General features: G+C 39.5%; 1 protein-coding gene across 6 annotated transcripts; it reads right to left on the bottom strand.

Moving 5' to 3' along the window:
- Positions 1–1,320: 1,320 nt before the first annotated feature.
- Positions 1,321–27,908, bottom strand: LUC7L3 (LUC7 like 3 pre-mRNA splicing factor). Of its 6 annotated transcripts, none has more exons than XM_037056864.1 (12): positions 27,654–27,908; positions 18,938–19,004; positions 15,719–15,758; positions 15,065–15,209; positions 14,423–14,497; positions 13,331–13,435; positions 11,998–12,159; positions 11,117–11,400; positions 10,321–10,481; positions 6,831–6,971; positions 6,626–6,725; positions 4,783–6,170 (listed from the first exon to the last, which is right to left on the bottom strand). In XM_037056864.1, the coding sequence occupies exons 1-12, from the start codon at positions 27,750–27,752 to the stop codon at positions 6,146–6,148; spliced, it is 1,404 nt and encodes a 467-aa protein (XP_036912759.1). In that variant the 5' UTR covers positions 27,753–27,908; the 3' UTR covers positions 4,783–6,145. The 6 variants fall into 6 exon arrangements, with proteins under 6 accessions (XP_036912761.1, XP_036912759.1, XP_036912758.1 ...); XM_037056863.1 differs by having other exon boundaries at positions 4,783–5,282; XM_037056866.1 differs by lacking the exon at positions 27,654–27,908 and adding an exon at positions 17,757–17,842 and having other exon boundaries at positions 1,321–6,725.

Here is a 27,908-nt window from a genome sequence, read left to right as displayed (position 1 = left end):
TTCACCTTCTATAACAAACATGAAGTCTTAAGGCTGCAGATTAATGAAACTGTGAGGTGCCACAATAGTAGTAATTACAGTTTTCAATTACCCAGACTATGAAAACTTAATTTTTTAAAAAGATTTTTTAATTTATCTTTAGAGAGGAAGGGAAGGAGAGAAGGAGAGAAATATCAATGTATGGTTGCCTATTGTGAGTCCCCTGCTGGGAACTGGTCTGCAACCCAGGCATGTGCCCTGACTGGGAATTGAACCACAATCATGTGGTTCACAGGCCCGTGCAAACTTAATTTGATAAGGGCAATTCCGATGAAGTTTGTCATTCTATGACTTTTTTAAGATCTCATAAAGAGAGAGAAAGGGAAAGAAACATCAATGTGTGGTTGCCTCTCAAGCAACCCCTACAGGAGACCTGGCCCACATCCCAAGAATGTGCCCTGAGTGGGAATCGAACTGGCAACCATTTGCTTCACAGGCCCACACTCAATCCAGAGCCACACTAGCCAGGGCCATTGTAAGACTTTTAAGGCACTGCCATCAATCAAATACCAGAATGCTCTCTCTTACAGGGGTGTCCAACTTTTTGGTGTCTCCAAGCCACACCAGAAGAATTGTTTGGGGCCAGGTATTATTACATCGCAACATGTAATCACAAAAAAACTCAACATTTCAAGCAAACTTACAATTTCGTGTTGGGCCACAGTTAGAGCCATCCTGGACACAGGCTGGACACCCCTGCAGTTTCATAACATACACTGAGGTTAAAATAAAACATGGAGCCATCCAGAATTCTTGGTCTTTTCCACCCTGTTACAGTGGAGTGACTGGTAACTGCTCACATCACCTGCCACTCAGAGCTGAGGTCCTTCAGGGACTGGCGCCCAAGTCACAGCAGTCGGGGATGTCTGCAAACTGATGGTTACAACCTGCGCTCACACTGCAGGGACCTGTTTGGGGTCAGAGGGCCACTGCCAGCTGCCACACATCTCACACTCCATGGTACCCCTGCTAGAACAGGCCGAAAAGGAGCAGGTGCCCAGGTGACCACATGTGCAACAAAGGGAAGGCCTGGCCACCCGGCAGCTCCCCTCCCAGGACCAGCACACACCTGAGAAAAAAGCGTCCTTGGAAGCTGCTTCAACAGCTGCACAAACGCATCAGCTCCTTCGCTGACACCCAAGTGAAAATTCTATCAAGGTGAAAAACAGGTCCTATTTCTAGCTTTAAAAGAACTACAGTTAAGACCCTACATTTGGCACTTAGAAAACAGTTACAATTTAAACCGGTCACACACACTGAAAGAGGGTTTATTCCATGAAATACATTGTGTATAACAACATTTTATTAGGCACTACCTTCACCAAAACCTGCCCCTTTAACTTGAAACTTTATTAAGAAACAGCATACAAACAAAACCAGACAGACAGTGTGAAGCGGCGGAGCACCGCCACCAGTTCTCCTGCAGGCTGCTCCTCGGCTCAGCGCCCGCCAGTGCCAAGATGACAATGAATTTCTTCTTCATTGTTGCCGTGCATTTCTTCCACGTACCATGTAAACACAGCCTGGTTTTGACCTTCACGGAAACAGGACCCTAGTGGATGTGTTCTTCTGTAACTTGCTTTTCTGACCAGAGATTTCATCCACGTTCCCACGTGTTGCTGTCGTCGAGCCTGACTTCCGTGGAAGTCCATTGCAGGAAGACATCACAGGGGCCCACTGATGAGCATCTGGGGTCTTTCCAGTTTTTTCCTGTTCTTCCTATTACAAACCCCGCTGTGACAGCACTTTACGGCCACCTCCTGGCACGCACGCCTGCCCCACCCCTAGAGCTGCTCTGGAGTACTGGGGATGAAGAGCCACAAGAGAAGTTACGGCACAGCCACTTATGTCAGTTTCCCACTGTTCCCCAACATTCTCACATCTGTTGACAACTGATTTATTTGGGGCACATGAGGGGGGAAAAAGAGAAAACTATGAAACCCTCAAACTTCATTTCAAAAATAAAAACTCTGATACAACAATGAAAACCATGTTAGTTCTCAGCAATGGTCTACTTGAAATGTACTGTCTCCTACGTTTCAAACTATGAGTGGAACAGCAATACTCAGCACATGTGGTTCACTATCACATGCTTTAAAAGTCTACGCTATGCACACATGCCCACAGCCCCCGAGGCCCACCTCCCCACCCAGCACCCCCATGAAAGAGTGACAGCTAACGGTCGCAGCCCTGGAGAGGAAGAAGAAAGGGACAGGAGAAGGAAGACATGGGTCACTGAACACTCCCAGTGGTGCATTATTTTTTTTAGAATTTTTTTAAATTTTATTTTTCTACTGTTTAACCATGTACAAGCATATTAATACAACTTTTAAAAAAAGTATAGTCAACTGGGGTTCTTCCATAAACAACTAAAAATCAGTCTGAACTGAAACTTGAAAACCCGAATAATTTCCATTCCACAGTAAATGTACACAGTAAATTCTCAAGTATATTTTCCGTTTCATGCATTTTAGAAAAAATGTTTGAAAACATTCACACAGTTCATCTACAGTGTATTTTTAAATGCATAGAATGGACACAAGCCCCAAAACTTCTATGCTAGATTGCTCAATTTTAGCATCTCTAGAAACTTAATCAGAAGACAGCTGACTTCAACAAGGACGTGGCCCAAGTGCTCCCAGACTGTGGCTGTGGGGTCGGCTGCCCTCCGTTTGACACTGCGTACACGGAGGGAACCAGAGAGCCCTCCTGCTGATGAGTGGCGGTGTAAGGACGGGACATAAATACCTCAACTGGGCAATGTGACTAGCTGGTTATAAGCCCAAGAAGGTAAGCAATGGGTTTTCATTCAAACTGACAGACAAATGCATGTGATTTGTCTTAAGAAAAAGTCTTAACCAAGGGACAGGACACAAGGTGGAAGAGACCAACCCCGAGTGGCAGCAGGGAGGATGCCAGAGCGGGGGCTCAATGACTAGGTCCTCTCGAGGGGCACAGTGGAAGCAGGTAACCAGACCAGACTCCAGTTCCTGACTGGACTACTGAAAGTTCACCCCATTTACTTTAAATAGTGTACTGGGAAGTCAGTATCTTTCAGAGATTCATGCTGAAATAGTTACAGATTAAATGGTATGTCTGAGGCCTGAAAACAATAGGGGTGGGGGATATACACTAGAGAAGCAGGACTGACCACTGTGTCTTACTGGTGAGGAGTTTTAATAGAGGTTAATGATCCTGCTTCTACTGTGTATATGTCTTAAATTTTCCAAAATAATAATAAAAAAGAAACCAACTGTTGATTCCAATCTTATCAAGTAGTCTTCTGATTAATAAAAATTGGCTCCCCTTAAAGCCTTTTCAAAAAGAAAATACAAATTAACCAACTAACAACTTTCAGGTCTGCAAGGCAGAATTGTGTATTTTTTATACAAAGCCTTTCTACATGGGATTCCCAAGCATTTCATTACTAAGAATCATTTCCTGGTGAACTCTGGGTGTTGGGGGCGACCCTACTCCTAGATCTAAGACCAGACATTAACCATGGACACTTCAAGGAGCCAGGTCTCCCCCTCAAATCCCACGTAACGTCAATATTGATCAAAGTGTTTGTAGAGATGAAGACTTTTCATGAACTGATTTACTGTGTACATCATTCAGATAAGGTAGGTAGTAATTCCAGATGAGGCAGAAGAGAAGAAATTTGGTGTTTTAATGCGTTCACACTCCATTAAACTTCTGTTTTTCTTTTAAATTAGTAACAATATGGTAAGTTATCACTTTAAATTCTTTATCCCTGCAACCACGGTTCTATCCAACCACACAAAGCAATGCTGGGGAGGTGGCCGGCTGTGCCAGACTCTCTCCCTCTCCTCTCCCTCTTCACACGAGCCACCTCTGACACTCAGAGACAGCCCGCCTGCTGCACCTTCAGCTTCAACTACAAGCACTGCCCTCAAAGGAGCACCTCACAGAGCCTCTGAACTGGAGCTTTGTTGTTCCCAATGTTCGGTGGAGAGCATGGTAGTAACTCCCGGAGCAGCTCACCGTGCCTACCGACGGAACGCGGCGGCCTAACAGCGAGGTGGCGACCAGGCAGAGGCCTCCATTCCCTGTGCTGCTGTGCTGGCTCCAACACGGAGCCGGACGGCCTTGGGTAAGTCATTTTACCTGCTCACTCAAATTCTTAACCTATAAACTAATGGCATATTTGAAAATGATAGAGTACAAAGTATTGCTATGATATATGGAGCTGGAGATAACACTTTTACACAATCTTTGACAAAGGGGGCTCTCAGTAGAAACCTGCCACCACACCTGCCACATGCAACTAAAGGGGGGAAACCATCTGCTTAACCATCAGTTTACTTGTCAAAAATCCTTGTTGTACGTATCACACATCCCATAGAAAGACATACATTTGTAACCTGACAAGACTGGGGAAAAGAAATCTTGGTACAGGATTTAGAGACCAAAAAGGAGTTAAAAGTCCTTGAATGCTCTTCTACATCATTGTGTCCCCACTAGAGGATCATTCTGTTCACCCGAAGAATATTTTGAGTTTTCTACTAAAGACATCTTTCAGGGATGTAAAAATATATTCTAGTTCACTGTACATCTTTGCTATTTAAAAGCAAAATTCAAATTCATTCATAACTACCCCAAATTGAAGCACCATGATTAAAAACATTGAAACTGGAAATTCTGTACAAACAGAACCAGGTGAAACTGTACACCAACACCTCTAGTGACGGTGTACCTCTTATATTTAACACAAGGGACTAGTTCAGAGTCAATACCTTTATTAGAAAAAGATTAATACTAAAACTTTTCAATGACAGAGACAATCAAATTTGTAACAGAAAGTCAGAGATACTTTATTTTCACTTCTAAATCCAAAGGCTAGGTATAGCAGTTGTAAAAATGGAACCCCACTTAGTCTGATTCACACAAATACTAACGTTTAACCCCGTTTTCAAAGTCCAAGAATGAAAACTTGCAATTAAACACTGAGCAAGCCACATGTTTAGGTAATATTTCTTAAAAAGTCTCAAAGAAAAAATATGATACATGACCTAAGTTTTCAGTGGCATATATATGATATTAACACATGTTCTGAAATCTGGTAGGTCACATCAGTCCTGAATTAATTTTTAATAAAAAAACAAACAAACAACTAACTGAGCCTTTTCTATGCCACTATAGTTTTCTTTCACCTCATTTTAATGTCGGTCTTCACTTTATGCAGTTTTCAGTTTTCTTCCAAAAATCTTCCAACAGTAGTCCTACAATGCAAAATTTGGGGAAAAATGATAATTAGACAACATGTAAAAAGCAAACTTTTATGACTAAGTGTTGGCCCAGTCACTAACTGCTAATAATATATGTTCATGGAGTGTTTTTTTCACTGTCAAGGCATCAACGTGGTCTTAACGCGTGTGCCCATGTGTGCGTGCCTACGTGGGAATGTGCACACAGCACCTTACATGGCTGCCCTCGAAAAGGAATGCCATCGACAAATCAACTAAGAGGTACTTCCTTTCATTAGGAATATTCTATCCCATGCCACTAGCCCAAAGAATGGACAGTTTACAGGTTTTAAGAACTCTTATAAAACCTGACTTTTAACAGTTCTTTAAAAACCCAAATTCATTCTATACAGCTCATCAGTTCTTTCGTTTATTTCACACACTGAATAAGTCTATTCTTGCTATTCATGGCTGCTTTAAATGTATCAGCCAGTGACTATTCCTGTATTCCTATGGCTGACTGAAAAATTCTCCTACACAGTAGGAAATATTAAGCACATACCTCTTAAAGACTTGAGAATTGCATTGAATGTAACAAGGCGAATAATATGAAGTGCTTATTGTATTTAAAATTCTTTAAAGAAATCTAATTCTGGGCACCACTGCATCCCTACATACAGTTGAAAAAAAATTCCATTCTGTTAACATTTGACTTATAAATTTTCACGCAATACACAAAAACCCCTCTGTGCTTCTTGTAAAGAACAAAAAAGATACACAACAGTTAAGCGTAAAGATCACAGGCAATAGCATTCAAACATGGATGTGGGTAGAGAAAGGAGTACCTGGCATGAGTACCTGCTTAGTTTGACTGAATCCTTGATTTTTAATTTGGCTTTTCATGGGCCGCTCACAACACCAACGCTGTGTGAGGTATGGTAGTCAGCTGCAATAATTCATAAACCCTACACTTCCATCAATCCAATGCTACTGGCTCTCGAGTTACAGAACAAACTGCATTAGAATGCAAGGCAATAAAGCAAAAAACTAGAAACATCCTTGACAAAGAAATAACTAGCAGTTTAATTAAAACAAAGTAGTCCAACATGTGCCTCAGAAATATTTAAGTTTTTAAAGCATATGTCTCTGCCAATGTACCAACACAAGATGGACTTAATACCAAAAAGAAAAAAAAAAACAGTTCAACCTTTTTAAAAAAAAAAAAAAAAAAAGAAATGACAGCAAAATCCCTAAAAAAAAAAAAAAGGATAATTAACTTTTCAATGGCGACTATATTACAAATGTGGGCAATAGTTTCCAAAGAGGCACACTAACGGGGCACGAGTCCGCTACAGAATAGCTGAGACAAAACAATGTACCTCAAAATGTTTTGCAGGACTACACTGTCTTTTCCTTCAGAAGATGTATGTCTTCTTACTCGGCTTAGTTCCATCTTCATCTGTGCATACTTACGCTGCACTGTCAAACAGTAACAAAAAGCCCTAATCAAAGTGAGAAACAATACACTTACCTCTGTCTGATCTGAGGTCTTATCAGATCAGTTTTAATTGGACTGAGTGTCACCTTCAGATTTAATGTCTTCACTGGTCCCATTGACCTCATTCTTAGTATCACTTTCCTTTGAGTCAGTGTTTGTGTCTTCACTCTGTTTTTCTCGACTACTGGACTTCACACTACTTTTTTTATCATCAGATCCCTTCTTTTCTGCCATAAAAGAAGACATTGATCATGGATTTTAAAGTAAAATACAAAACATGCGTAATACCTTGAAAAGTGAAACAACAGAGAGATAAAAAGACAATCATTTCCCACAGACTGCAAGCGACAGTTTGGTTAATCTATGAAAGAGTACAAATCTCTAATTATGGAGGAGCAGGGAATCAGAGAAAGCAAAAGGTAAAAGAGCGGGCAAATTCTCTCAGACTAGTAAGAAACTAAAGTACAGGCAACTCCAAATCACCACGGAATGTAAAACTTTAAGTAAATTTTATTTGGGGTAAAAAGAAAAATCCAAAAGCAATGGGAAAGATATGAAAGACAGTACACAGAAGCTGTGTTCACATGAAGTAAATTTATTAAGTTAAAAAGATAAAAATAGTTACTGCAAAAGGTGAAAAAAGTTGACCTTTTAATAGGCATGTTTCTCCAACTATCTTTTTAAATGAAAAAGACTACTTCTGTATCTATATATTTGAGTGCCCAAGAGGGAACAGCCCGATGAAATAAAGTGGATCTTAAATCCCAATCAGAGTACTGAACTTTTATGCTTCGCTAAGTAATATACAGGCCATTTCAGAGTTGTTTTTCCAAAAGGAGAAATTAAAGTTCAACTCAGCTACAAATAAAGAATGAAAAAAGTGAAGCTTGATGTTTTTCTTTTACTGTTTTCTCTGGAATGCTGAAGCCTCAGACTAGAGGTAAAAAATGGTACCCAGAACAAGTATACTCTAGCCTTTCTAGTTCCAAGTATTGCTAACAAAAAATTTCTACAGAAAATGTTAAACTACACACTTTCTGGAAAAGTTATCTTTTTCTCCTTACAACTAAGTTAAGTATAGCTGGTCTAGCAGAGCAGTTCATAAGACAGACACTTTAAGAGAAGATGAATCCTCTACAGAACTGGACAAAGATGTTAAGATATAACATTAATAACTGGGAAAGTACTGGTAATAAAAACGAAACATTGTATGGGGGCACTCGTTCAAAGAACGTAAGAATTGAAGATCTCATGTGACGGAGCATATTCAGCCCGTAACACTTGCAGAATGCACAAAGGGATGCCGGAGTGGCTGACTGTGGGACTGGCTTCACATCTGTCTGTCCACTCATGAGAACTGTCCCAGTACAGTGTGCTCTAACTGACCTGGTGGGAAAGTCCTCCCTTTGTGCCTTATGGGCTTCTCCGGTGCACAGGCAGCTCCAATGAGGAAGAGTCGTCTTGTTGCCCCGTAGAGGACTAGTAGTCAGTCCAATAATCTTATCTTCTGCCCTATGTAAATATGGTAGATCTTAATAGTCCTAAGGACATCCACAAGTGTGGTGGATTTTAGGGCTATGGATTAAGAAAGGAAACTCTCTTGACAAAGAGAGCACCCTAAGCTGGTTGTGGTAAGAAAAATAGGTCTGTGTGAGAAACCACTTTTCACTTGTAGAGAAGTGAAACCACTTTTCACTTGGACCAAAGTGCGTCCATCACAGCACCGGCAGTAGTGAACTCCCTCATACTCATGGCCATTATCAAATGGTTGCTACTGCTCATACACGGCCTCAAAGTTCAGGCCTTCGGTCACTTACACACCAGGGAGGGCCTGAGTGGTTACACCCCAATTTTCAAAAGCCAGTAAGTCATAACATCACTTCTAAAGCTGTAACAGTATACCCAGCCTTTCAAGATGGACCTGCTGCAGAGTTTTCTCTGAATCAAGTCTTTTCTCCTTCATCTCAACAGGAAAATTCCTGTTTGTCCATGAACTAAACACACTGCATCTTATTTTACCTAAGTGTTATTAACATTCCATGATGTTGTTACTACAATTAGAATAACAGCTAAGCAATTCAAGACTCCCCCCACCCCCAATCCAGAAATTACACAAACACAGCTGTTTTTTCAGCCAGGCCAGTAACATTTATTGCTCAGCTCTGTTTGCAGGTAGCTATGAAAGCTAGCCAACTTTTGTCTCTGAGAACCAATTTAACTATTTAAAGAGCTTTAGTTCTCAAAGAATAAGTAATTTGATATCTGACATCAATATCTGCCTCTTAAAAGTTGACCCCTCACCCCAAAAATACATTATTCAGAAAGTCTTGCAAACACGTTGGGAGAAATGGGGAATATCTGTTAACAGTCAACAATAAAAAGTAACAATAAGTGTTGGGTGAAACTTTCTTAAAACTAATGAAAAATCAGCAAATCCTTCATACTTTATAGCCTTTTGAATCAATTTAGAAGTAATTTCTAAACATAAATGGCAAATAAAACAGCTTGTGAGAATAAGTTTTTAAAAACTATCCATCTCCTACTTTTGCTCCACGTTGTAGAAAAACATTTTTTAAAAGTTCACTTATTTAAGGAAAAATAAAAGCAGAAGACAAAAAAACATTTGTACTGCTGGTTTTCTTACCCAATCTAGCCAAAAACCTGAGCCTGTGCCCCCAACAACCCCCAAATCACCACAGGGTAATTCCATAAAAGAAAATAATAAACGAGTATCACATAAAAGTCCAGTAAACTCAAACAGCAGCACACATATTAGGATGATGATCAAACATGGACACAGACAGGTAAATAGAATGGAAGAAACGGAGCCAAGAAAATTAGGAATGGGCCCTTTCTCTCATTCCTAAAATTCATGCAAAGCAGAACAGCCCAGTTAACACAAAAATGAAAGATGCTCAAAGAATCTGAAGGCAACGCAGGAAGAAGACACTGATGATTAAAAGAATGGTCTTTCAGTAAAGGCTACGTTACAGGGTGGGAATATCCTTGTGAAAACATGCCAAAGACAAAAGGAGAAAGTCCAGTAATAGTGCACAGTTAACCAGCTACTGCGCACAGAAAACCAAAGAAAAAGGCAGAGGGGAAACAGCATGATGTTTCAGTAGAAAACATGGTGAAGACACATGTAAGATATTCAACTTTTGTGAACTTAGAAGTTAATTACTGAATAAAATGTTACACATGAGAACCAATGTAACAATGCACATTTACGCTGCAATACATTATTATGGAACACTATAGCAGATTTTTAAAAATGCTACCAATAACCAAGCTAACATTGTACAGCCTAAAAACCCTGAAAAGTAATGCAATACTTGGAAGAATCCAGATGATAAAATTTCCGGTTATCAATTGACTAATGTGTTCTACGAGGCCAACTGTCCTTCTCACAAATCAGAGCAGGAGAAAATAATGCCCGTCTCCCACTGAACTGTGTTCACTATTAAGTGAAAAGGAGTGTAACGTGAAAAGCAGCTCTGCTTATGTCCAAAGATGAGTAAGAAAACAAGAGCGTGAAACAGTCTCTTAGTAAATAAAATTCTCACATAAACTAACCTTTCTCCTTGGATTTTCTATCTTGTTCTCTGTCCCGACTTTTGCTCCTGTGCTTATATGACTTTCGATCCCGGCTTTTTGATCTTCTTCGATCCCGACTACGAGATCTATGCTTTCTTTCTGATCTATCATGGCTTCTGCTTCTTCGGCGATCTCTACTTCTTAATAATTTGAAATAAAAGGAAAGCAATTTCAGCTGATATTACAATAAGAAAAAAATTGAGAATTATATACCAATGAATAAGATTAAACTAAAACTTAGCTTTAAAAAGCAAATGAACACAATCTACTACATTTATGTGAGAAATCTTAAGAATTGAAAATCTTTGTAACTTCAATAAAAAGATAGTTATTATGCTCTTGATGACCCCCTTTTTGAACCACAACTCTAATTAAACAGTAAAATTAATTTCATGTTTTTAAAGAATTAGTTACATGATGTTTTAGTTCTTAATTATGCTTGATGTTGTTCAAAGAAAAAGTAGGTAACCTTAACTACAGTAACACGATCTGAATGTCTTCTTAAGACCAATGAGGAAAGAAAGCAGCACTCAAAAGACCATTGGTATACTCAGTCCCTAGTGAGACTAAATCAAACCTCGCCAGACTGGTAGAAAACAGCAAAGCATTTGCCTTGAAGATGGACTAGTTCATTGATTCAACTTTCACAATCCACCCCAGTGCTTAATGACTGTTAAGACCATCTCAAGTAGCAGGAGTAATACCAGCAATTACTCCAGTTTACTGCACACTCACTGTGTACCAAGCACGGTCTCACATCACATGTTCTACGTACCTGCTTCGCCTTCTTTCTCTACTTCGTGATCTTTTATGGTCCCGAGACCTGCTGCATCTTCGGTCAGAAGTGCGGCTTGAGTGTCGACTTCGTGAACGACTTCTCTTTCTTCTCTCCCTGTCGCGAGCCCTTTCCTTTTCTCTTTCTTCCTCCTCTCTTCGTCTTTTCCGTTCTCTTTCTTCCCTTTCTCTCTCCCGCTCTTTTTCTCTTTCTTCCCGTTCTTGCTTCTCCTTTTTTAAACGCTCATCACGATCAGGTTCTTCAGTTCTTTTTCTTAATTTTTCCTAAGGAAATCAAGTTCAATTTTTATTGAGCTATGTTTATAATACAACGTCAATGGTTACCTACTATGAAGAATTTGTAGACAATTTACGAAATTTTATGCCCTAAAATGGGTGTCAAACTCTCTCACTGGGGGACACATCAGCCTCACAGTTGCCTTCAAAGGGCTGAGTGTAATGTTAGGACTGTAGAAACGTAACTACTCCTCAGCAGTTAAGCAAGAGCTCAGCACTGCCTCGAGGTAGAAAAAAGGTGCCGGGAAGGATAAAAAACCAGGTGGAGAATGGGATTCGGTCCAAGGGCCTTGTTGTTTCCCACTGTGCTCCAAAAGGAAATACCGACGCCACATACGTACACAAGATATTACTACTTGACTAAATGCTCAGGAATGTTCCCAAATTCCTGGCACTAAAGAGTGAAGAAAATAGAATGCTTTGGTAGTCTAACTGACTTGCAAAATTTTATAGGGATTATCACTGCTTCGAAAAATGCAAACCAGCAAAATATCAGTAAGAAGTTTATAGCTATGTAATTAATTCTTAGACAAAATGAAATACAGTAGTAGCCATAGCTAAAATACACGTTTAAAAGAAACTTACTTTTAATTCTTCTACAGTAGCTTTAATTTTGGCATAGCCCATGTGCTGTTTTCCCATTAGATGGTCATCTACCCGGGACTGGGCATCTCCTACTATCAAAAAAGCTCCACATACTTCACAAACTTCCATTTGTTTTTCTTGGGCCGCAAAACTTTCAATGGTCTAAAATGATAAATCAGTTATAAGAATGTCTGAGGAAGAGAAAAAAAACAGATCCCAAAAGAATACTTAACACATAGAATAGATCTCCAATGTTGTGAACTGCTCCCTCCACCCCACCCCACCCCCCCCAGCCACAATACCGAGCAGCACCTGGCCAACTCTGGAGAGTCAAGGACAACAGTAACCAACTTCTCATCTCATCCAGGAGGTGGGAAGTCCCCGTCACTCAACTGTAACCACTGAATTACCTGCACCACCTTGAAAAAGTTAAACTATTTTTCAGAAAGCTACCTATTTTAGTCTAAATTCACTTCTTGCTTAGGCTGAACAAGCTAAGGTATCACCTCCATATTAAAAATGTTTTTCAAAATCATTAATAGAATTGAGCATAGCCTGAACATACCCTATTCAACAGTTGGAAAACAATGACCAGTTATATTCTACCATCAATATCCATACACATTCTCTAAGTTTTAAAAAAGAAGGTATTTTAAGAGTATACCAATTCTGAAGATTAATATGTACTGAGTAGTTTATTATAACAAAAAGTAAGTAAAAATTACAGTTCCTGTTTGCCCACATCTTCACTAACACTAGGTACGGTCTTTTAATTTTAGCTATTCTGACTGGTCCATAAGAGGTCCAAATGAATACTCATGATATAAGGCACCAGATGGTAAGCCAGAAGCTAGATGCCTGTTTCTGTAAATAAAAGTTTTATTGGATACAAAGCCACAACCATTTGTTTATGTATTATCTAAAGCACTTTTATAATATAAAGGCAGAGCTAGGTAGCTGCCCCAGGACAGAGTGGCTTATACATCTGAAATATTTATTTTGGCCCCGACTGGTATGGCTCAGTGGATTCAGTGACAACCTATGAACCCAAACATCACTAGTTCGATCCTGATCAGGGTACATGCCTGGGCTGCAGGCTAGGACCCACAGTTGGGGGTGTGCGAGAGGCAGCCAGTGGGTATCCCTCTCACATGGCAATGTTTCTCTCCCTTTCTTTCTCCCTCTCCTCCCCCTCTCTAAAAATAAAAAAAAGTAAAAGTTTGCTGACTCTTGACTCAAAGCACTACAAAATTATTTACAGAAGTTTCCAAATAGGTTTAGGTCCTAGTAATTCACAGCAGCCTGGGTAAATCAAAATGAGGATGCTACTCACCGATGTTGTGGACCTAAGCAATTCTCTTTCTTCTTTTAACTGTTCGACTAATTTCATCATTCCCTGGGCTTCTTCTACTTTTCCTTCAGATCCCAATTCTTCAATCTAGGAGAGGTTTAAAAAAAAACCCCCAAAACATTCAAGACTCCTTTTCTAACCAGACTAGCCAGCCATCTCCCCCTCTCCACGATGCTTCATTAGTGTGGTTATTTGGGGTCTTTTTGTTCGGTTTTGTTCACTGAAGCGTCTTTGTGTTTAATTTACCCTTTTGATTTTTTATAGCATTAAGAGAGTGTATTTGACATGCAGGAAGTTCCTCATTTTAAGGTACATAACATTGGTAAGTTTTGACACCCATGAAACTAATACTTTCATCTAAATAATGAAAACATCATCCCAAAAAGTTTCCTCATGCCCTGTAGTACTTCTCCCCAAGCAACCACTGATCTACTTATTTTCACTACAGATTATTTTGCATTTTCTAAAATTTTATATAAGTGGAACTACGCACTTTTGAGGGAAGGGGCCGGCCTGACTTCTTTCATTCAGCCTAATTGTCTTAAAATTCACCCATACTGTTACATGTAGTTATTCTTTGTACCACTGGGTAATATCCCATTGCAAGGATACATCACACTTTGTTTACCCAGTCACCTGTTGATAAACATTTGATTTGTTGCCAGTATTTAGAGTTTTTGTCTACTACGAATAAAGCTGCTATATAAGTTCATACAACTCCTTGTGTGAACATGTTTCCATTCTCCTTGGGTAAATATCTAAGAGTGGAATGGCTCATGGTGTATCTCTGAACTTTCTAAGAGAAAAACTCTTCTCCAGAGCGGTCACGCCATTTGACACCCCCCAGCAGCGTGTGACAGTCCCAGTCTGCCCACATCTTCACTGATACTCGGTACGGTCAGTCTTTTAATTTTAGCTGTTCTGGATGGATGTACAATGTCTCCTTGTGGTTTTAATTTGTATTTCCTGAATGATACTGAGCACCTTTACATATATTTATTAGCCATGTTTTCTTCTTCTTTGGTTAAGTGTTTATTCCAAGTATTTTCTGACAGTGATGCACACAATTCTTACCTGTTGCAGGAGCACATCAATTTTATCTGTTAAAACCTGAATTTTTTCTTCATTTTTGCCTGTTGGGCCAGCTGCCTATTGAAAACAATAAAATGTATTATCAAAAAGTAAAAAACAAAAATGATCAAACTCTCAAAAACCATACATAATATTTTTATTTAATAATTAAAATGTCAAATCAGCCCTGGCTGGTGTAACTCAGTGGATTGAGCTCGGGCCTGCGAACCAGAGTATTGCAGTTCGATTCCCAGTCAGGGTACATGCCCAGGGTGCAGGCCAGTTCCCAGCAGGTGACACATGAGAAGCAACCATATACTGATATTTCTCTCCCTCTCTCCTTCCCTTCCCCTCTAAAGAGAAATAAATTTAAAAGAAAAGTCAAATCATAAGGATAATAACTTAGTTATCTTCAATTTCTGTTAGTTGACTGCATATTGTCAGTTACTGATATTAAAGAGAAAAATCTTATGATTGGCAAAATCAATATTACATTAACAAATAAAGAGGAAAAATGCCTTTTAAAGTCATATGTCATTCTGAAAGAACACGTAATGAATGAACTTGAACACAAGTTTCAATACTAGACAGGTCCCCAGAGATCAAGGACACTTCACAAGGAGTGTAAATTAATTTCACACGCACCCCAGAGGACTGCTGGTTTTGAGACAGTGCCAAACGAGCATGGCCTCGTCTGATTCTACGTTCCACTTCTGCAAGTAAGCTCTGCAAGTATCTCAGGAAATCTCTCTCATAGCCAACTTTCATGAAACGAGAACTCTTCTCATACCTGATAAAAGTGAAAATAAACAAGCATTATATTTTCCAAATCTTTACCCAGTATAAGTCACATACTCTATCTTAACTAGTTGTCTCATGGACAGTTACATTTAGGCTAAAGGGTAAAGGAGATGTTTAAGAAGTGAATTTCTAGCTGTCCCCACTCTTGGTACGGGGAAGGCAGCATTTAGCATCACGTCTGGTTAAGCACATAGATTTTACAACCAGGAAATGCAGGTGCTTCTACACCAGCTCAATCACTACAATGGGTCTGTGACCCTGGACAAGTTATCCACAAAATCGAGGCTGTGAAAAAAGCAGCAGTGACAGCACTGCTGAAGCTACTCTATGACTTTCTACAACCCCGGCTAACGAACAGGACCTCTATCAGGCATTCATTTTACACTAATTCCATTATTTCTTCAATCCGTGTCCCCTATACACCAAATAATGACCGAGAGGAAAAGGGTGGAGATAGGGATAATGACCAACACCCCTCCCCCAAAACCCTCAACTTACTGTTTTCGTAGATTTTCATCATGAATTTTTTCACATGGACCTGAAGGGAAAAAAATGCAAAATATGAATGTATAGGAAGTACTGGTGACCTTAACAACTTTTCAATTTTTGCCAAAAAGGAAATTCTTTCTTAAAAAAAAAAAAAGAGAAAGAAAAAGAAAAAAGATCCATTGTATTATCTGAGTAGGTTGTATGCAGACACCTGAACTGTGCCAACCGAAATCATGGAGCAACGGGCCCGAATGAGCACACGAAATTAATCTTCTAGATCAGTATAATGGAGAGCAACTGTATGTTAAGAAAAGAGGAAGTGGGAGGAAAGAGAAAAAATTGTTCCTTACTGCCCCCCCGCCCCCAAACTGACAAAAAAACCACTGGTATGAACCACCCCTGACATGGTACTAGTTTTGAGTATCTGCACATGAAGTCAAATGTACAAGACTAGCACCCTAGTCTCATCCCTTCCCAGCTCTAAAAGGCTACCAATTTAAACCCTTTTAGCTATTCTTCTGGATATTCGTAAGTTCTCCGTATTTACAAATTCTATACTTATTTTACTTTCTCTTGGTTTATATTGGGCAACAGAATTTTAGGTTAAATACATATCCAATGTTTATACTTTGACTATGCAAGTATTATCAACTGCCAAGCTAAACAAAAGGCACATTATGATGACACTTTGAATACACTTCATACTTTGTTGGAATTTTTCATTTATTTAGTTTTCTATTTATTTCCAAATTCTTTGCAAACCCTTTAACTCAGTTATAGAAACTATCTGAATACTAACTTCTCTCAAGATTCAACACGACAGCCCTGGCTGGTGTGGCTCAGTGGATTAAGTGTCAGCCTGCAAACAGAAAGGTCACCAGTTCAATTCCCTGTCAGGACACATGCCTGGGTTGCAGGCCAGGTCCCTGGTAGGAGATGTGTGAGAGGCAACCACACATTGATGTTCCCTCCCTCTCTTTCTCCCTCCCTTCCCTTCTCTAAAAATAAGTAAATAACATCTTTTAAAAAAATTCCAACACACATCAGAAAATCAGCTTCATTTTCTTCCATGAGCTTTCTGACATCTTCAATCTGGGCTGCTTATTTTCTAAGCTCCCTAAGAGTTGTCATGCCGAGAAATTCCTTTTCTGGTCTGTATTGAATATAGTTTACCGGATCTCGTTTTTCTCCTTCTTGGTTTATGCCCATGTGTTGGTGAAGTTTCCAGAGAAAAGGTTCATGGGAGATAAATTTGCCGAGACCTTGCATTTCTGAAAATCTGTCTTGCCACACCCACTTTCATGTTTGGCTATATAGCCAACCTAGGTAAAAGATTTTCCATTCAGAATCCTCAGGGAGTTTCTCCAGTCTTCAAGCTTCCAGTGTTTACTGCCAAATCTGAGGCCATTCTGATTCAGTCCTGTGAGCTCCGCCCCCACCCTGGGTGTCCTGAAATTCCACAATGGTGTATCACGGTGTGGATCTTGTTCACGCACCGTGCTGAGCACCTGAAGAGCACATCAATCTAGAGACTAAAGTACTGCACGGTACAATCTTCTCCCCCTTCTGTTTTCTCTATCTAGACTCTTATTCAGCTATCAAAAGCACCAGGGCGATTATTTTAATCTTTTCTGTCCAATTACCCGACAGTCCAGCAAATTTCCTTGATTTTATTCTCAAACTTTCCACTGATTTCATTTCAGATTTCGCCAGTTCTAATTTCAAGAGCTCTTTTTGGTTTTTCGGAAGTTCCATTTTTACATAACATCCTATTCTGATATCTTCTCTTATTTCTCTGATACTAAACTTAGTTAAAACCTTTCTTCTGCTTACCCCATTATCTCTAACTCCATTTTTTTTTTTACTGTTGGTTTTGGTTAATCTTTCATGCTGAAGGTTTTCTCCAAATGTCTGATTGGTGTCCTTGGCTGGCAAACGCTTCCACAATCTGACTGGAAGCTGAAGTGCAGAGTTTGTCAACTACTACGAGCTATTGGAAAAGGAGGCAGCATGACTTTCTTTTAGGAGACTCCCCAAGGGTCAGTACCTGTAGGTCACTTCTCTGGAACTGTTCACTTTCTCTAAAGAATCCTCTTCTCTTCTGCCTGGGGAAAAACATCTGGCTGTATCCTTCTAGGAACAGGGCAGAGGAGGGAATGGGAAAACCCCACTATTAAGAATATAGACTCAATTAATCTCTCACAGTCTCATTTTTAGTCTTTATTGCCCTGTGCTGTGTCCTGAATCCCAGTTTCTAGACTCCTCTAGCCCTAAGGCCCTACTGAGTTCCTAAATGCTCTAGGGCAAGCATTGTGCTCAATGAATTAACTTCTCTTTTATGATTCTAAAATAATACTAGTTATGTACCACCTTTGGGAGCACAGTCACTCAATTATTTTTTTACATTCTGTGGTTCAGCTGACCTAGAGTCTCTTCAGTCTAATTTCTCCAGAAAGTAACCCTCTAGTTTCCTGGGGTACAGGGGTGAGAGAGACAGAATCACTACGTGCACAGGTTTGAGACTCGGGTCACCTAAACTAGTGGCCCTCAACAGAGAGCAATTATCCCCCTTCCCAGGGCATGTGGCAATGCCTGGAGGCATTTCTGCTTATCACAACTGGGGGTGGGGGGAGTATTACCAGCATCTAGTAGATAACGGGATGCTGCTAAACATCCTACAAAACACAGGACAAACCCCTAAAACAAGAAAATTCACCCAGCTCATAATGTCAAAAGTCAAGGTTAAGAAAACCTTAACTAATCTGTCATTTTGCCCCATGACTAAACTGCCTTCTATGGTACCTTGATGCATCCAAATTTTGAGCCTGTCCAGGGTTCTGCTGATCAGAAATACTTGCTTCTGTTTAACATCCCATTCTGTAGGCTTTTAGGGTACAGGTTGCTCTGCTCTGTTGAGTCTGCTGCTACTCTTCCATTCACTTGTCATCTTCCAAAAATTTGTTGACATCTCTAATGTTATCTCCTCTTCCATTTACATCTTTTTTTTTGTTTTTAAATTTTCGTTTTAGTGGAGGGGATTTAGGAGGGAATGTAAATGGACATGTATTGTATATTTAACTAAACTGACATTTACTAATACATTCGAAATTCTAACCCAGGAAAGAAACTATTTTGTCAACAAATCTTTTAAAATAAAGCTTTTCAGAATTATAAAGTACCAGTTTTTTAAAGTCACAAATTCGAAAAGTTACACAGAAATTCACTTACCAAGATCTGAACGAGTGTTTGTGAACAATTCCGCAGGACAAAAACCACACAGATAATATTTACAAACCTAGTAAAGAAAAACAAAGGTACTTAAACTTTTAAAATCATTCAGTTTTAAAACTATATTGGGAAAGGTGCCAAATAACTATTTTCTCATTTCTGGATCTTCACCTTTCAACCAAGTACATGTAAGCACAACCTCATGTGTTGGACCGCATTCGGTCAATCAGTGACCCTCAGACCCCTGCATTTCAGTAAGACAGGTAAGACTGACAAAGAGTTACCAGCTTTTAAAATCACTAACCACCCCCTCAACAGCGACAGCAAATATGGGAAGAAAAATATGGAATTTTGATTTTTTTACTTAAAAAAATCAACACTATCCTTAGTGTTCTAATATTATGTTTACAGATTAGGATTTGGGAATCACTATCTAAATTACAAGTAATACTCATTTAAAGCAATCTGGTTCAGTCTCTCCACTTTAGAGATCCTGTAACCTGCCCTAAAATGTATTGGTTATTTTCATATATACCAGCACTTAACTGAGTGACTTAAGAAAAAAAAAAAGAAATCTTCACTCAAGGACATTTTTTCATTGCATTTAGAGAGAAAGGAAGGGAAAAAAGATGCAAGAGAAAAGCACTGACAGGTTGCCTCCCGTAGGTGCCATAGGGGATCAAACCTGCAACCTAGGTATGTGCCCTTACCAGGAACCAAACTCGCAACCTTTCCATTTTTAGGAAAGATGCTCCAACCAAGTTACGACAACCACGCCTAGTGAGTAACTCTTTAAAATTTATTTTTGCAGAGAGAGGGAAAGGGAGGGAGAAAGAAAGGGAGAGAAACATCAATGTGCAAGAGAAACATCGACCAGCTGCCTTTCACATGCCCACAACTGGGGACTTGGCCCACAACCCAGGCATGTGCCCTGACCCAGAATCAAGTTGCTGGCCAGCGCTCAACCCACTGAGCCACACCAGCCAGGGACTACCAGAGACTGCTATAATGTAATGGTACATCAAAATATTTGTAAATTTCTATCCAATACACTGGGCTCTTATGGTATAGGAACTTAACATGAAATCAACTTTTAATTCTCTCCCAGTGGTGCTTCTGTAACTCCTTCAGCTGTACTCTAATACTATCCTATATTTAATTCTGTAACTCTGAAAACCAAAACTTGGTGAGCAAAAATAAAAAATAACTCCATTGTTATAAAATAATTCCCTAACAATTTCATTGTTCCTGGACGAGTTATCGGTGTACAACCATGACATGTAAAAAGAAAAGGTATGTTAAATTTAAGATTGAGAGTTCTTTCCAGACACTTAGAAATAGATGTTAAACATGAAATATTGCTTTCTCTGTCTCAAAGGTCAGCTGTTTTATACTTGTTGGAAGCAACGTGGTTCCATAAGCAGTGTTGAGAAAATCTAAAGTCATAAAGACAATTAGCCCTGGCTGGGCTAATTGGCTCAGTGGGCCAAGTGCCACCCTAAGAATTGAAAGGTCACCAGTTCGATTCCCAGCCAGGGCACATGCCTGGGTTGCAGGCCAGGTCCCCAGTAGGGGGTGCATGAGTCAACCATACATTAATGTTTCTCTCCCTCTCTTTCTCCCTCCCCCCCAACAATAAATAAAATCTTTAGAAAAAAATAAACTATGTATGTTAAATTTGGAGAAACAGGCAAATTAGCCTGATTTTAAAAATGCTAACCAACACTAAAAAAAGAAGTTTTTAGGCACTATGTAGACCAGCCTGTGGGCTAAGCAGGTGCTACCTATAATTTAATCTAATCACCCTGTTTGAGACAAGAAAACTGAGACCAAATCACATGACTGCCCTGAAAGAATCTAGCTACTTACAGAATCTAAATTAGAACCCATTTTCTCAACACATTTCCACTCCAACTCTCCTTACCAGACTGCTATAATGTAATGGTACATCAAAATATTTGTAAATTTTTATCCAATACACTGTAGCTACTTAGACTGCTTCTTTTCACCCTCCCCAGGGATGGATGATGTTTAACTATAAATATTAACACAATCTTTTATTCAGCAAAACTTTACGATCTGACACCCAAAGGTGCTGGTTGGGGAGAATTCTCCTGACTTACCCTCTTGATACATTTAAGGCAACACTAGTGACAGAAGAGGTCAACCCCAATAGCATACTTTAAGTAAATCCACTACCTGTTAACAGAATGCAGAAATACAGTATATCTTGAAACTCTGACTAGAAAAATTTAATTGTAAATTTTCCTCATATTAAACAAAGTCAAATAAAAAATTAAAACATATCTGATATTAGACAGTGTTGGGAAAATGGCATTCCACACAACAAGAGAAGGCTGTGGAACAATTTGGGAGCACCCACCAAAGCATAAATGTGCATTTAACTTAGTAAGTATCTTTCTAGGAACCTATTGTACAAGTGACTCAGCTATATGTACCAGAATACTCACTGCAGCTTGGCTGGTAATGGCAAAAGGGTTAGATACAATCTACATGTCCACCAGGAAACAAAGAGTTAATTAAATTAAGGTAGGTTTCTATACCAACCAAAAGATTCCACAGAATAATTCAAAGTTCTTAAATATATTAGTGTACCTATGACAACTTTCACTTACAAGTGCAATATATGTAACTGTAAATTATTAAGAAAGATCAGAAAACATACCGATTTTTAATGTTTTCAGGGATTTGGCTATGGGGATGGGAGGCCAGGATGACTTTCACTATTTACTTCTATGTTCAATTTTAATCTTCTATAGCAAGCAAGCATGTTTGCTTTCATAAATAACTTCAATGGTTCTAAACTCAGAAGGAAAATAGTAAAAGCAATCCCAAATATATTAATAAGAGAATGTTAGCTAAAACTTACACCTTCACAAAAAAAGCAGCCCTATATTTTGGTATTTACTTCTTCAAGGCACTATCAGTTCTGGTCATCAATTTAGACCACTTCCAATCACAAAAGTACAGGAGGAATATTTCTGTCTTCCTATTCCTACTTGATTCCAACAGTAAGCAGTGTATTTCTCCCTGAGCTAACCAAGTATTTTCAATGCTGTCTGCCGTATTTTACTAAACTGCTATCCCCAAGCCAGTTGAATGTCTGGTTAGTTTTTCACCCCAATGGTCAGATTGGCTATATATTATTTACAACTACTAAAGCCCTCAAACCATTAAACCACATACGGACGTCTTTACAAACACCTACAAGTACAGGTTCCTAGCTAAAATCCTGTGGATAACTTAAAAAGCTTCTTTTAATATTCTAAGTTACTAATAACCTCGTTAAGTAATTGGTTTCACCAGATACCAAATTCCACTTTATAAAGTCATAAAGATAACTTATTATTCAATTTGCTTTTGGTAATCTACTCCCATTTTAAATGTGTATCGTGGTGGGCCCTGGCCAGGTGGCTCGGTATGCAGAGTGTGGGCCTGTAAACAGAAAGGCTGCAGGCTCCACCCCCAGTTCCCCAGTGGGGAACATACTAGGTTTGGGTTCAATCCCGGGTTGGGGGGCACAAGAGAGGCAACCAGCCTGTTTCTTTCTCATATCCATTATTTCTTTCTCCCCCTTATCCCCCTAAGATGAGGGTGCCCGTAAAATTAAGTAAAATAAGCCTACCATGTTGCCAACAGTCAACCCAGTATTTTAATGATAGGGACTTAAACTGTCACATACATTTTTTTTATTTAAAATCCAGGAATACCTGGAAACTTTACTAATGGAAAAAAAGGATTATCTTTCACTCTGTAATCTTTAGTCACTTCCACCATTAATAGTTTTAACTCATTAATTTTCAACCATTGTGACACAAGAATTTTTAAAAAAATATAATTAATACCTGACTAGTCAGGGGACGACAGCTTTTCCCTTAGACTGTCAAATAAAAATGACAATAGACAAAAGGCTGTCTGGTCAGATCAGCAAAAGTGTATTTTTGGGTGTGCCAAGTGCCACAGAATTTTAGCAATTAGTTTATGTGTGCCATGAGATGAAAAAAGCTGCAAGTGCTGATTTAACAGACTACAACAGGCTAGAAACAAAACGTTTCTTCTTAGCTAAAAGAGCTGATTTTTTAAAAAAGATAAAATACAGAAGAGAAAAACTGTAATGTAAGAATTCATAACAAAAACACTCCGTCACAGGTAAGCCGCAGTCTCCTCTCTCAGCTACACCACGATTGCACATTCTACAGTCATTAATTTCTGCACCTTCGATCACACACACCTCTGCAATCATAGGTCAGTCTTTTCATCGCCTCCACAAACTTTTGGTAAAATTTTAATCAATTTTCCACCATAGCCAGAAAGTAAAAAATTTCTCTACTGCTTAGAAACCTTCAATTGTTTCCCAATGTAATTGAGTCCCAACTTCTAGTGAAACTTAAAACAAAAAAACAATAATAAAAACACTCAAAACCATATTCCTGCCCATCTATCCACATGCCCCCTCCTTCGATGAAAACAAACAAGGGCCCCAGCTATAACACCACCTTTATCAGGCCTATGATTTTCTCTAGCCGCTGGTAACATCCATCTTCTCTACTATTCCCTCAGGCTAATTCCTACTAATCTTTTAGGTCCCAGTATTTAAGGGTCACTTTAAGAGGCCTTTCCCGAGTACCCCAGTCTGGGTCAGGTGCACCTCTCATATGCTCTTTTCCCACTGTGGCACTTACCACCACATCATGCTGTAAAAGCACCTTTACTCCTTCACATCTGCCAGCAGACTGGTGGCTCTCTCGGGCCAAGTGCTGTCATCTATGCTATGCTACTACAGCTGCACAGTGAAACATGTTTGTTGATTAAATAAATACAGGAATTTCCCCAACTTTTAAGTAACAAATAAAAAAAGAAAACATTTCACAAAATAAAGGCACTGCATTACTAACTTCAGCTACTTTCTTCCCTTGTAAAGAAATCAAGTCTAATGATAATTAAGTACACACACACTTCTGCTAAAGCAATCAAATATTAAGGGAAAACCTCAACATTTTCAGTGTGACAATAGTACTGTGGTGTTTGTTTTGTTTTTCTAGTCTTTGAACTTTAGAAATACACAATGATGTCACTTAAGGTCTAAGTGACAGAATTCTTCAAAATAATGAAAGGAGCAGGGAATATAGAGAAAATAAAATTGGCCATGTGTTGATAAGGTTGAACTGGGTATGAGTACATAGAGAGTTCACTATACCATTCACCCTACTTCTTGTTTACGTTTTGGGGAGAGAAAGCAAACAGCAGGTAAATACACATATTAACACTGCTGGCACTTCTGAGAAGCCCAACACTCACCATGTATTATAGGACAGGGCAGGAAATACCTACATTTCCAACAAAAAGAACATTTGGTGACTGAATAAAATCAGTAAAATACTTAAAAGTTCAAAAGTGAAAGTGTGGACAGAAGCCTTGTTTTTTTTCCTTCCACTTGATCTTAGCCAAAAAGATGAGAAGCAATAGGTTTTTTCTTTTCTAAATAACTTCCAGTGTTGATGACAATACTGGGTAATATTCTGAGGATTTTAGAAAAGAATGTTTAATTCCCTTCATAAATCATTAAATTTCCACTGAACAGAAAGCACACTTGAATGTGATAAATGATGAAATAAATCTCATTTTAGGTTATTAGAATCAGAATTAAGCCAATACTTACATAATCTCACGTTTGGGTTGAGATCCTACAAAAGTCCTGTTACCTATTTAGATGGGTAACAAACTTCTAGCGCCTTCTCCGGCAAACGCTAAAATTTTCTCATGTGGACACTAACTGAAAGGTGCTCACACTAGGCAGTTAAAATCACATGCTTTTCTCATGGTTGTGGTTGGTTAGGACTTAATAAAGCAAAACAAACTGCTTAATTCAACATACTAATAATACCACTTTCTCTCAGATCCAGAGCAATCTGCAAAGAGGTTGGAAATGCCTGTTAATACTAACTAACCTCAGAAAGGNAAAATTTTCTCATGTGGACACTAACTGAAAGGTGCTCACACTAGGCAGTTAAAATCACATGCTTTTCTCATGGTTGTGGTTGGTTAGGACTTAATAAAGCAAAACAAACTGCTTAATTCAACATACTAATAATACCACTTTCTCTCAGATCCAGAGCAATCTGCAAAGAGGTTGTTGGAAATGCCTGTTAATACTAACTAACCTCAGAAAGGTACTTTCCAAGATTCAACTTCAATAGTGGTTTATATATGCATCATTATAAACAAATGAAAGGTCAACAGTTTGTATCACAAATACTTCCTTCACATAAAAATGAGCCTTCCAAGTGCCACTACTCAAAATTAAGAACCCAGGACTAAGAGGTGGGTCAGGAAGCAGTAGGACAAGTGTCCATTTTAAAATGTGCAGATTTCTGAGGCCTTCCCCCAGCCGTACTGAATTAGAATGGGGACAGGGGTGAGGTGCACAATCTGCATTTCAAAACAAATTCCACATTCACAGATGTCCTGGAATTACATTTAACACTAAAGTTTCCATTTCAACTGTTAAACAAAAGAACCCCACCCTGCTGAAATTGCTTTTCCTAACTAGTGCAAGTCTTGCATAGAAAAAATTTCAGATGCAACTGGAATACAAAAATATTCTGAAGTATCAGGTTACAATATATACTGGGGCTGTCCATTACCCAAGATTTCAGCACTAACTGCCAACAGCATAAAATATGGAAATGACCCGGAAGTGACTCCATGAACTTCCCCAGCTTATTATATCCTACAGTAATTTGGACCTATTTAGAAGAGGCCATGTACTTTGTTCCTAGTCAATGCCAACCCTTCCCCTGCAGCCCTGAATCTGAAATACCAGTAACCGACTTTTTAAAATCCCCGAATCTAAAATGAAGTGCAATCTGCCATTAAAGGCATAAAATATTTTGGTGACAAACACTGGAAGTTTAAATTTGGGAGCAACACTAAAACTGAAAGGAAAGCAGATTTATTACAGCTGAGATGACATAAAACCTAACTGCTATTCTCAGCGCCTCATTGCTAATGTTATAAACCCGTAACACATAATGCAATGTGGCAATAAATACCACCAGGAAAACAAAGTTTCTCCACAACACATGTTCAGAAAACCAAGGAGACACAGGCATGAGCTGCTCCAGTTGATGAGGCAATCAAAGTAATTTTCTCTTTGATTCAAAATTGGTAAATGTCCTATTTGCACAACAATTATATCATAATGCTCTTTTTGGACAAAACTTAGGAGAAAAGATTACTGAGTTAAATGGAAAAAAAGTAACTTAACTGTGACAAAGATATGCCTACAAAAAAGGTCAAGACAAGAAACAAAATTACTGTTTCCTATTTAGACAAACGAAGGGGGGACCTGAAATATTAAAAACCTACAAACTGCCCTGGCTGGTGCGGCTCTGTGCATTGAGCGCGGGCTGCGAACCAAAGGGTGCCAGTTCGATTCCCGGTCAGGGCACATGCCTGCGTTGCGGGCCAGGTCCCCAGTGGGGGCCACGTGAGAGGCAACCACACTGATGTTAAAAATAAAAAACCTACAAACTTTTTCAAAGCTTCACCTCCCTTGAGGTCAATGCCAAATATGTGAATCTGACCCCACTCAATGAATTCCACCATAACTCTTCATACTACTTTGGAATCCAGTATCATCCCAATCACTTTAAACACAACACTGTCTTTTAAGGCGCTAAAAGGACTCGTGCAGCACTACCTTGTTTTCATGCATTGCAAAAAAAGATTTTACTCTGACCAAAGCCTATGTTTAAAGAGGAAGCAACTAATTTTTAAAATAAAATGTGTATTTAACTATTCCTCCATGTTTTGATTAACAACTGCTTTTAAATGACCAAGTTGTTTGATTTTAACCGCAAGCCAAGTAAGGTTAAGACCTAAAACAAACGTTATGCTGCAGGTTCAAAACACCTGAAATACGTTACGGTATTTTCAGAGAGCCAATTGCACAGAATTGTTGAAAGCGAAAAGGATCACAAAGATTTAGTTTCGCCACCTAACTTGCCCACAGATCTTGGGTGAGCCTCTCTCAAGCCTCATCTGTAAAACTGGGACTGTAATATTTACCCTTACTCACAGGGTTAAGAGAACCAAGTAAGTTTTTGTGAAAAAAGCTTTGACAACCATCTACATGAAGGGCTTACTAGAACGTAGTGCTATCAAACAATATTTGTAAATCATGACGTATAAACTCTACAAAAAGATTTCCCCATACAAGCGTCCGTTCAGAAACTGGACCATTACTGAAATAATACACTGCCACGACTTTTACCACTAATCCCAGCCGGAATTTTCGGTCTGAATACGACGCTCAACCCAAATAACGGAAAAATTTGTCCTTTTCCCTACTTCATTATAAGGTGAAAACTCTGGAGCCTCCGACATAATAAAACGTTTCTTTCTCCCGTTTTCCCTGCTTGCTTCATTAAGGTTCTTTTCAAATCTGCTAAGGATTCTACGCTTCTTCGATATTAAAATAACAAAAACAAATCATCCCTTATTTCAGGATACGGCGGACTCCTCCCTCCCCGGCCATGCTCCTGACTCCCGCCGACCACGGGGATGAGACACTCCACAGCGTCCCGATTCTGGCCCTGGCACCAAGTCGCGCAGCGGACACGGCGGGCCCAAGCCCGCGCCGCTCCCCTCCCCCACGGCGCCCGGGCACAGGCCCAAGGCCCGCGGGACTTACGCTCTCGTGGTCCCACCGCACGTTGCTGCGCTTCTCATCCGGGGCGAGGTTTCGGTCCCGGCCCATTAACTCATCCAACAATTGCGCGGCCGAAATCATGGTGCTTCCCTCGGGCGGCTACTCCCACCAGCCCTGGCACCTGCTGAAGAAAACACCGGCGACACCGTCGCCAACCTCTTCGGCCGGCTCGCGGGCCGAAAAACCCTCCGCTAAAAAGGAGCCGATAAGACAAAATGGCGGCTGCGCGGGCGCTTT

This window comes from Sturnira hondurensis, unplaced genomic scaffold (genome assembly GCF_014824575.4).
Source record: "Sturnira hondurensis isolate 20B ecotype Veracruz unplaced genomic scaffold, ASM1482457v3 Scaffold0009182, whole genome shotgun sequence".
Lineage (NCBI taxonomy): Eukaryota > Metazoa > Chordata > Mammalia > Chiroptera > Phyllostomidae > Sturnira > Sturnira hondurensis.
This window is presented reverse-complemented; position numbering and strand designations above follow the sequence as displayed.

What these genes read in the sequence shown, in the direction of transcription:
- LUC7L3 (XM_037056860.1), bottom strand. Translation starts at nt 27,752, where the DNA reads ATGATTTCGGCCGCGCAATTGTTGGATGAGTTAATGGGCCGGGACCGA. An exon ending in CTACTGTAGAAGAATTAAAA is followed by an intron (nt 11,401 to 11,997) that starts GTAAGTTTCTTT and finishes TGATTTCCTTAG; the next exon opens with GAAAAATTAAGAAAAAGAAC. An exon ending in TAGAAAATCCAAGGAGAAAG is followed by an intron (nt 6,972 to 10,320) that starts GTTAGTTTATGT and finishes CTTTTATGGCAG; the next exon opens with AAAAGAAGGGATCTGATGAT.